At 44.0% G+C, this 11126-nt stretch overlaps 1 protein-coding gene across 1 annotated transcript in view; it reads right to left on the reverse strand.

The window, feature by feature from the left end:
* The window catches only part of trpc5a (transient receptor potential cation channel, subfamily C, member 5a), a 74874-nt gene extending 64101 nt beyond the window's left edge, over nt 1–10773 (reverse strand). The window contains exons 1-5 of the mRNA XM_040141100.1: nt 10741–10773; nt 9089–9191; nt 7052–7302; nt 918–1034; nt 592–654 (exon numbers count right to left, since the gene is read on the reverse strand). Coding sequence (XP_039997034.1) covers nt 592–654; nt 918–1034; nt 7052–7302; nt 9089–9191; nt 10741–10773 — 567 coding nt within the window. The remainder of the gene's footprint in view (nt 1–591; nt 655–917; nt 1035–7051; nt 7303–9088; nt 9192–10740) is intronic.
* Between the last annotated feature and the right edge of the window lie 353 nt (nt 10774–11126).

The raw sequence follows: 11126 nt of genomic DNA on the forward strand, positions 1-11126 counted from the left end.
TTGTATATGACAAAGAGCAGCATCAAATCCTCATATTAATGAAGCTGGAACCAGGGAATGTTTCCAATATTTGCTAAAAAGAAAAAAAAGACCCTTTGGTGAAAAGGACTATTATTCGATTATAAAAATAGTTGCTGATTCATTTTCTGTTGCTTTTCCTTTTAATTAATTGACTAATCGTTGCACCTCCATAAAGTACTGAACAAAATGTGTCCATGGAACTTAGCAGTCTTTTTTCTTTGTCAGATACTGCCTAATTTAAATTCTAATTCTGTTTATTTTCAACCAATTAAAGTTCCCTTGTTTGTGTTAAATCAACATTTAACCCTGAAAACTTTCTAAAAACTTTGGTTTCAGACTCTCCATTAGATGTAAACAATATTCCTGTATTTCTACCGTAACAAGAAGAAAATGGAGCAATTTGTGTGTGTTACAACTCAGGCGAAAGAAAACAGCGACTACGGGAGGAAAGTACAGAAAAGAAGATTTTAAATCATGGCAGAGGAAATGTAAGGTATCTGCTTGTTGTGCAAATGGGAGCAATTACAGTATATTGAGATGTGGATTTTCCGCAGAGAAATAATCACTTACCTCTGAACTGGACACACACTCAACACAGTCACATCGTATCTGGTGTGGCCTGGGGATAGTGACCTAAACGGAACAACAGTACGATAAATCATTACAGCTAATATCATATCAGTGATATACAGCTTTATTTAATGTTTTAATATTTAGTTATTCAAACAACATCAATACATATCAGTACTTTTTAAACAGTTTACTTTCCCATATGATTTCTTTTATTCTGTGCTAAAAGGCCATTATTCTAAATAACTTTTCAAATGTTACAACTATATTAGCTTCCAAAGTTTCAGTTGTAGACAGAAACGTTTCTGTATCTTAGTGTTTGTCACCTTCCGCTGGACAAGCAGCTTGATGATCTCGTAGTTGTTGGTGTGAGCAGCGAGCATGATGGGAGTTATGTCTGGGGTGAACTCTGAAAACTGACTGTCCATCATCAGCGAGGGAACCTGGAGAGGAGTAAGGAGAAATCGAAATTTAAGAGCTTTTAATGTGCAATTAAAAGGCCGTGAGTCAGCTCCACGTGTGGCCCCGTTACGAAAGGGGAACAACTGAAGGCAAAAGACAAATTAGTCCAAGGATGAATCAGAGTTAAAGCAAATGAAATTAGCCAAATGCATTCGACCAGAGAAGTTTAATGCTCACAACGCTGAAGAGGTACAATTATTTAAAATCACATCCACTCCAAAGCTCATTATATACCTCCCTGACGCGACCCTGAACACCTGCTGTGGGCTGAGAGAAACAGAGGGAAAGTAAAAGCCAGGTGGTCCGTCATTACAGGTAGACGGGGGAGAGAGAGAGGAGCCCCCAGTGGACGTAGTAATTACGACGGGGGCAAAGGAGGAAGCGACAAAGTCTGTGACAGGAGGAGGAGGAGGTTGGGGTGGATGGATGGAGGCGACCCGTGGGAAACCACCATCGTTCCACAACCTTAACCTGGGGTTTACTATTGTAACCATGACGACAAAGGTCCTCTAACCTTAGTGAAGTGCTTGTTTTAATCCAAACCAAGATCTGTTCCTGAACCAAATCAAGTTGTTTTTGTGCACGAACCTAACCAACCCCTGACCGTTCCACAACCTTAGCTGCAGGTCTGGCGGACGGTCTAATGCAATTAATTTCAAAAACAACCTAAACTACTGCTTCTAAAAACTAACGCTGCATTGACAATTAACAGTTTTCCGAGAAAACCGAGCTTTTTGAGCTCTTGGAACTCTGTTTTTTGTGTTTCCGCCTCCTCTACATTTTCACACACGTGATGTGAACAGGATTTGCAGTAAATGGAAACAAATGAAGGGTGAAACTTTATTTTGACCCCCCTATTTAGTATTTGTAAGCAGCATCTAAACATTTAATAATGGTTAATGGTTTATAACACAATATAATGTAGTTGTAAGCAGCTATAAGGACATTTTTAAAGTTTCTTTTAATGTACACTATTTGGCAACAATTATAATGTCCCCTGTGAAGACACATTTAATGTTATTACAAGTGTTTTTTACTATATTGTCATTCATTATCTGTTTGTAGAGCAGCATCCACTAATGGATGTCCACAGGAGGAGTTATGGATGTTGAGAAATATATTCATAAACACAACTGCATTATAGTGTGTTGTAGTGTAAATCATTTATCAGTTCTTCTCTACTGCTTTTAAATACTACATAGGGGGACTTACAGTCAAGTTTTGCCAAATTAAGCATAAAAATGAAAATGTGCTTGCATGTCGCAAAAACGCAAGGCACCCAAAGCCTTTGAAACTGGCACACACACACACACACACACACACACACACGAGCTCGACTCCAAGACATCAGAAGAAGGAGTGAGAGGAGCAGACCTGAGGAAAGGAGGGAAGGAGGGAAGGAGGAGGAGTGGAGCGAACACATGTGGACCCTCTTTCATCTCTCAGAGGGAGAACGAAGCAGAGTCCTCCTCGTCCTTCTCATCTCATCTGCACTCTCTCTATCTCCGTCTCCATCTTCTCCGCTGCCTTTCACTCATCTCCCCTCATCCTCCTCCTGTTTTTCCACCCTTCTGTTTCCCACATTCCTCCATTTCCCCTCCGCTTTGCCTTCCATCCTCTCCCCCTCCTTTACACTCCTCTCCTCGCTGTTTTCATCCTCCATCTTTCCCCTTGTCTAACCTCCCGCCATCTTCAATTTTCCATCTGCTTCCTCTCCTCACGTCTCCTCCTTTTCTGTCCGTCCTGCTTCACTCCCTCTTTCGCTCTCCTTCCTTTCTCCTGCCAAAACCCTTTTTCCTCATCTGATCTCTCTCTCCCTCCCATTTTTTTTCTTTTTTCTTTTTCCTGGCATGATAAGGAGTCCAAGAACAGCTGCCACGGGCTGGACATCACATAATGATTGAAGAAACAGGCAGGGAACACACACACACACACGTTAATATAAACAAACAGTGAATACAGGTAAATACACTCCGGCAAACAGGGAAATTATCTATACAGTATATTTTCACTCGGATTTCCTGTTGACCCCTCCCGTCAAATGTAAATTCAGATCTAGACGTGCTGACTCACAGAACAGAGACCAGCGCCAGTAAACCGGGGCCCTACCGACCCCTGTGAGAGCCAACACAATTTGGACCCGGCCTGGCTGAGGTCTGGGGTCTCAGATTCTAGGGGACCCACAAAAACCTATTACACATTTTTAAGGGATGTATTCTGCTGCTCCATTTAGTAAACAAACCATCGAAGACTACCTGGTTTTGCTCAGTATAAACTGAAGTATGAAAGCACATGTAGAGGTTTTCTTCATCTTCCTCCCTCACTTCAGCGTTGGATACAAAAGCCACACACAAGGCCATTTTTTTTACTTTATCTCTTAATAACATTAGAATTCGGCTCGTTTTCATTTTTGCCAGCATTTATTTGGGGCTATTATCCGACACGCTTTATAATTAGCCTCGAAATTAGCAGTTCACACGTCCTGCCACGAAACCCGCTGGACTAAACATCGGAAACAATATCTAGTTCAAGGACAGTTCGGCATGTGGACAGGTGAAGCCAGGGATCAATCTTCCAAACCTGTGATTTTGGACGACCCGCTGAGCCAAAATGGCCGCTGCAGCACATTTTCCAACCAGCAGTGTGTCAAAAGCGGCCTAGTTTGCCTTGTTACAGTGCATACTTTGCAGTTTGAGAAACCACAAAGGAAGTGCTGATTTACCGTAACTGCAGATCAACCACGGCCCCTTGAAGTCATATAAAAGAAATCAACTCCCAGTGAAACTGCAGAAAGTTTGTGCCACAAATCCACTTTTTTCTGATCCAATTTGAACAGAATTTTTTTTGCTCTTCGCGTTTTTTACGAATCAGTTTTTCAGTAAAAAAAAACAAAAAAAGGAAAAACAAAAAAAAAAAAACCCCAGAAAACAAAAAATGAAAGAAAACTGAAGAATGATTTAGAACTTTATGTAAACACACACATTTCTATCTTCAAAGCCATGGATACACTGATAAAAGTGCACACATGCATCCACAAGCTCACACACACAGACACACACACAGAGATCAAAAAAGCCAAAAATTATGTTTGACTCCAGCAACATACAAACACACACATGCACAATTAATCCTCTTTTTCCACACACTTCACACATCAAAGGGAAGTGAGCGAGGGTCCTTCAAAACCTGCCCTCATCTGCATAGCTCGCTCTCTCTCTCTCTCTCTCTCTCTCTCTCTCTCTCTCTCCTCATGTCTCTCATTTCTTATTCCTTCCCTCTCACCGTGTCCTGTGCTCTTCCTTTTCTGATTTGGCTCTGCTTGAGTGTCTCTCTCTCTCTTTCCCTCTCTGTTATCTCCCTCCATCATTCATTCAACTCCCCCTTCTCTCGATTTTTCAAGGCTCAGGACAGAGACCTTCCCATTTCATCCCCCTTTCCACGTTTCATCACTTCCTTCTTTACGTCCCTCCTTCCTTTCTTCCTTTGCCTTGCTGCCTCATTCCGTCCGTTTGTCTTGAGCTGGCGATTTACAAAAACTGCATTTGGTCCTAGTTAATCATGAAGTAGGAGCGGAAAAGAGAGAGAGAGGGCGAGATGAAGGGAGGGAGGACAGATGAAAAAGGGAGCGAGGGAGGCGGATGAAGAGAGAGAGAGGTAATGAAAGCGAGAGGGGGAGTCAGTTTGAGTCAGATGGAGAGGACGGCAGAAAGGTCAACAGTTTTGCTCAGCAAGAGAAGATAAAAGGCGTCAACTCTACCTGAGAAAGAGCAGTTTACAGAACGCACACACACACAGAACACACATCCATCTCTTAATATAGGCATCACATGCAGACACACATGGACGGCTACTTTTAAAACCCTCCACTCGACCCCGAGTGCTGCTGTTTTTTTTTTTGGTTAAAGTTTCACCTCTCAGACACTCGGCCGATGCCGCTTCCCGGCTTCAGGTCAACTGTCTGGTCTCCTCAGACATGTGAAAAAGACGCCTATTCCCAGACAGGCACCGTGTAAAGTCCACGCCGGGAAAAAGCCTGTGTTGGTTGGTGGCGTCTCATCATCTGGATCTGACTCTTTTCATGCAGTAAATAGAAGTAAACGTTGACATGGGATTCGAAAAAGGCCTATGGAGATATTTCCTGCTGCTGTGTGTTTTTAAATGTTGTAAAAAGCCCAAAACGAGGAAGCTGCGTTCTTTTTTTCCTTTTAGTTGGAATTTTTTTTTTTTTTTCTGTTGGTCCTCCGCATGGTGGAGTGCTACGGCTATTTTGACCGCTGGCGTATTTACTCAGTCTGTGTTTATTTGTTGCAAACAGCCGGCCTACTGACTGCACTACATGTAGCCCGGGCCGGTGTTCCTCTGTTAGTTCCCCTCTCATCTCTGCACGCTCATGAGCATTTAGAGCAAGCTGTAATTCTTTTCATTAACCTCAGCTTGTGCTTTCTCCCGGCTGCATGGAGAGCAAACTCACACGGGTGTCGTTCGGACCCGTCGGCCGCGTGTGTGTTTCTCCTATTCTTGCAGGGACTGCAGGGGCATTAGTGTCCACTACAAAGCGGTGTCATGTTCAGCGAGCCGCAGCGTAAAGAGCCCCTGGCCTTGACGGCTGACGGTTACATACGGGACAATGGCTAAAGCGCTGACGCTAGAGCTGCATGCCGATGGCACCACCACCTAAATCTGAGGCTTCAGCAGGTGTTTCCTGACATTGTCCTGACTGCTTTTTGCCACTATTTGAATGCGGTTCGTTTCGGTGCTTGCTGCATTCGGGGGAAACGTCGTCATGCCGTTTGTTGGTGCACGAAGCTGACGATTAACACCGAGAGGAGAGGAAACATCCACCAGTAAATACTTCATAATAAGTGTAACTTTAATCATTATTAACACTTAGCACTACTTAAGTGTAACTGTTGCTCTAAAAAATTCTAATTCTAACACTGTATTAGGAATTTCTAAATGCTAATAATGTAATTTAACTCACCTTTAATAATCTATTAAGGATAGCGACAGTTTAATTTATACCTATTCTCTATATCTGAGTGAAATTGATATGAGAAACAGGCTCTTTGTTTCCTTAATGAACTTTTAGAAAACTGCGACGTGATGCTTTTTTTAACGTTTATATCTTCAAGACTGAAGATCAGCAGAAATTTTTTTCTAAACCTAAATCATAAATCCACTGAGAGGGATAAAAAAAAAGAAAAAGATGTGGAAAACAAGAGAGAGTGAGAGAAACTGGAAGAAGAGAGAAGGGGAGTCTGCGCAGATGAAAGAAAAAAGAAAAAGAGTAGAGGGAAAAGAGAAACAGAAACGCATCAAGAACTGATTTGTTCCCGGCCTCGTCCAGCTGAGAGGCGACCAAAACCTTCCCACAATCCTCTGCCTCGGCCAAGGGTTGGTTGCTATGGTGATGTGGCATCTCACAGCCTCAGACCGTCCAATTACTAATGTAACAGAAGAATTCTCTCTCTCTCTTTCTTTATTTTAAAATATCCCCGTGGTCCCTACCCTCCCTCTCTCTCCCTGTCTCTCTCTCTCTCTCTCCCCTGATTTCTTTTCTTGTCCAATGTCTCTCACCCGCTCTCTCTTCATCTCTCCATTTCGCCCAAACTGTGCAACATGGTCTTTTTTTCCCCTTTTTCTCACACACACACACACACACACACACACACACACACACACAGAGAAATGCAGCAGGCAGACAAATACACAGTTTGTCTCTAAATCCTATTTCACAGTGTCTATAATGCGAGCTGTTTAATTTTCCGTCTCTCAGCAGAATGTGGCGTGGAGCGTTACGATGAATGGATGTGCTACACATTATCACAGACAGATACACACATTAAAATGAAAAAATACACACAGGCGCACGTTCACGAATGAGTAAATGCAAACACGTGCATGCGTGGATGTGTGTGGATGCAAAAGGATTAACACGCATCCATGGAGTCCTCTCCCTCTTTTGTTTGAACGCACACGGACGTCCACACACACACACCTGTTTCTCGCCGCTGGGCCTCCTGTGTGACAACAGCAGCTCCACGGCGCCCACCACCTCCTTCCTGATGGCGTAGAGCAGGGCGTCGCCCGTGTGGATGCCGTGGTCGAGCAGGAGCTCCATGATCTCCAGGTTCTCGTTCTCGATGGCGATGAGGAGCGCGCTGCGGCCCAGCGGGTCCAGGCAGTTCACGTCCATGTTGTAGTAGACCTCCGCCTCGCGAAGGGCGTGTTTGACGCCGGCATAGTCACCTGGGGAAAAGAGAGGGAGGGGTTGACGGTTGAAGGAACAGACGGGGGGTTTTGAGCCTTTCAGTTTTCTGCAGATCACAACAACTTTGACTTGTTGGACTTTCCCGAACTTTTCTCTGAGCTTTGCCTTTTACGAAATACGGAATAATCCAATGCCTCAAACTGGTGTTTAGGGTGTTTGTGCCCCGGTAGCTCGGTTCATTTGGACCAGAGCAAGAGAAAAAAAATGGCGCGTGGTTGCATTTTAGTTCTGGTCTGGTTCACGGTCACACTGAGGAGTAAACATGAAGTCATACAGCCTGACAGGTTAGTCGCTGATTGGACCGTTTGGTGCCGTCGTTCTGGTCAGTCTGCACTTTAATGCTTCCTGTATTTTCATGTGTGATCTCATGAGGAAATAAATGATCATAGTCTCCGTTTGTTTTATTGCTGCAGGCTGCAAATCGACCTCAGCTATGAATAATGACAAACAGGTAGAAACAGGACGGAAAAGAGGCCCCTTGCTCGGCAGTATTCTGGACTAACCGCTTTTGACTGTGCGGGTGATCAGGGTAAAACCCCTGCAGTCCCGCGCCGACGCACATAGTGTATGTGGCACCATAATGACCGAATGATTAACATAAGCCTCGCTTATATACATTGATTATAAGGTCGCTTCCTGAACAGTTAATGAGCAGCAGAGCGATTTACTCGGAGTTTAGTTTTTGAATTTAGCTAAAACCACATATCCGTTATCACATAATACCGCTGTTGGTCCGTTTGCTTTCGGACCAGCGGATTTTTGGTCGGTTGTTCGGTCGGTTGTTCGCAGAGGTGCGACGGAAAACTTTTCACACCGATGAATGGATGTACCGCACAATGTACTGCGTAGTGGTATCATATGGTGTTTAAATGTAAAATCTTAATGGGAAAAGTTGCCAGTGACGACAGCTGTTAAATAAATCTGGTGGAGTAAGATGTACAGTATTTTCATCTGAACTGTAGTGGAGTAGCAGTATAAAGTAAAGTAGCATAAAATGGAACACGGGAGCCTCCTGGATAATTTAAGAATGCTTTGGGTTTATGACGCGGCCGTCTCTTTCATGGCCTTGCGTGCAAATGTTAGCAGAGCCCAGCACCCGCTGTTGAAGTCTGACATTTATCAGGCATCTGAGATCGAATTCATTTAGCCTCAGCTTGTTGGCAGCAGAAGACACAACAAACTTTTAAACCTGGTGACCTGATGTTTCTCACTGAAAATGGTTCCTTTGGGAGTCACAGTTAACGTCCCTCCTCACCTTTCTTTAACTTTTTAATTATTAAAAGGAACATCTTTTCTAATATAGTTGTTTTCTTTTATACTATTGATTCAACCAGTAAAGTTTCATGTTCATATTCTTTATTGCTTCAAACCTTTGGCATGTGAACTCAAATACTTTTGCAAATATCAAAACATACTGACACCAAGGTATGGCTGCGATATTTTTTATTTTGGCTCATATGGGCCGGCACTAAACAGGAAGGACGTGATTTGACTAGGTTCTCGTGCAGAGTGAACAATTTGGGTTTCAGCATCTCGTTCAAGGACGGCGACGGGACAGAAGTCTGCTGCGGCACATTTCGCAGAGATGACACCTGTGAACTCCCGGCTGCAGCAGAGTCTGACTGACCAGCTGCTGCTACTGTTCAGCCTTCAGAAAAGCACCAACTCGACATCTCACGGGTGAGTGGATCCGCAAAACGAAGGACGTGGAGGGAGCTGTGTTATGACAGATCTTTTGTTTCGGAAGGCTGTGCGTGTTTGTACCTTTCTCCACAGCGGTGAGATAGGCCCTCTCCTCGGCAGACAGCTCCACTTCAGCCCGGACGATCTGAAGCGGGATGCGGTCGCGGTACGGCGAGTACGTCGCCTGAACCACAACACAAACAGCAACAACATGAGGTAAGTCTGTTTTCCCCTGGCAAAGGGAGGTCAGAGGTCAGGAACAACAAGGGTTCACCGTCGAATTCAGAGCACACACTGACAGGAGCGGACCTGAAAGCAAGTCCCCTGAAATACACGAAAAGAGGTTAAAACAACTATTCGAGTGGCGCCTGGTGGCCGAACTCTTAAGATGCATACCCCGTAACTGCCGGGGGACCCTTGTTGCATGTCGTACCCAGCTCTCTCTGCCCTTGGCTCCTGTCTCTCTCTAGACTGTCAACTGTCAATAAAGGCAAAATGCCAAAAAAAATAAACCAAACAATTGCTCTATTATGTTTCTTCCCTCAAACATTTTGGACTACGTTGTCTTCATCAGGCTGCCATGCATTGGTTTACAGGTATTACAGTAAACCAAAAATTTTTAAACTACAAAAATATGCAAAAAATGACATCATTCAGATTTTTAAAGCGCAGTGTGTTTACTTTCATCAACCCACCAGCAGGCGAAACAAAGTCTTATGCCCATCGAAACCCAATTTTATTCAGAATACAGCATGTCCAGGTTCATTTCCACCTCGTCGAATCGAGATGTTGTGCCTATCTCCCTAACCAGCTATAGCACGTTTAAAAACCAGAAAATACACTATGGAAAAGTGCTACTGTATAGGTCTGTCAAGAAAACCTAGAAAGACTCTAACTTTTCAAATGCTGCTCTGGGCCCAAATCTCAAATGTAAAGACTCCCGTTCTTTTTAACCAGAACACTGGTAAGTATCTGGCTGGTGATTCGTGTGATTAAGATAAACGGATGTTGGGGAGAAAGAAAAACTCCCTTTAAAAGTCCTGCTTCCCACTCGCCAACAGCCAGTCAGTTGATACAGGATGAAATGTGCTGACACACGCAAGCTTATCTGAATCAGTAGTCGTAAAAAAATATCTATATATATCACTCGCTGCAGGTTAATTGCCTCTCATTGGATGAAAATATCAACACACCAAATGGTGTTAAAACACTGGACAGATGCAGAGACAGCAGTGACATTGCCGTCCCCAGAGCCACACAGCTAACGGGCTAAAACTATAAATATTTGATTCTCTCTGTTTGGTTTAGGGCTTGAACATGTTTATCAGGGAACCAAATCAGAGAAACCGTTCGTTTATTCTCAAAAATGAAATTTCCCAGTCCGTTTTGTCAGAGCTGGCGTCAGTTTTTTTTTATCTTGTAAGTCGCCGCATCCATCATCACACCAGAGCTGAGCAGCGCTGGGGTTACACAGCAGCCACCAACCTCAGAGCTCAAATGACTGTGAAAGAATAAGGAAAGATGGACACACTGACAGGTTTGAGTGTGTGAGTCTGTGTTTTTCTGTGTCTTCTCTTGTAACTCTGTCCGTCTGATGACCAAGAAGGGCTTCAGATTTTGGGAGCGGGGACGTTCTCACAAGTCGTCAATTTTTTAAGACTCGTTTTTCAGGGCCCGCAGGAATTTAATGCGGGTCAAGACAACGTCCTCGCTTGATGCGCGTTTTGACTCACCTTCTTGTAGTACAACTGCGTCATGGGATTCATCTGGCCAGTCTGGAAAACAGAGGGGAAAAAAAAGAGAGTTACTACCGTAGGGAAGAGCAGGGAGAGGAATAGCAACAGCGGCGCAGAAAATGCGAGCGACTGAAGAAAGATCGTGAGAGAAAAAGAACGTCTCACAAACAAAGCAGAGGAGCATAGAGCCAGAGAGTCAACCAGAAGCATACGGTAAACTGTGCACTTCAGAATAGCCGGAAAGATTAGCGTGAGTAGATGTGAGCAGTAGGGACGAAAGTCATTCATCAGCATTATCTCTATGTACGTGTGTAATATTTATGGAAAGCAGCGATATTAAAAACCGGGGCATATTCCTCCCCAGGTGGGCAGGGCGAGAGTTG

This window comes from Xiphias gladius, chromosome 12 (assembly GCF_016859285.1).
Source record: "Xiphias gladius isolate SHS-SW01 ecotype Sanya breed wild chromosome 12, ASM1685928v1, whole genome shotgun sequence".
NCBI lineage: Eukaryota > Metazoa > Chordata > Actinopteri > Istiophoriformes > Xiphiidae > Xiphias > Xiphias gladius.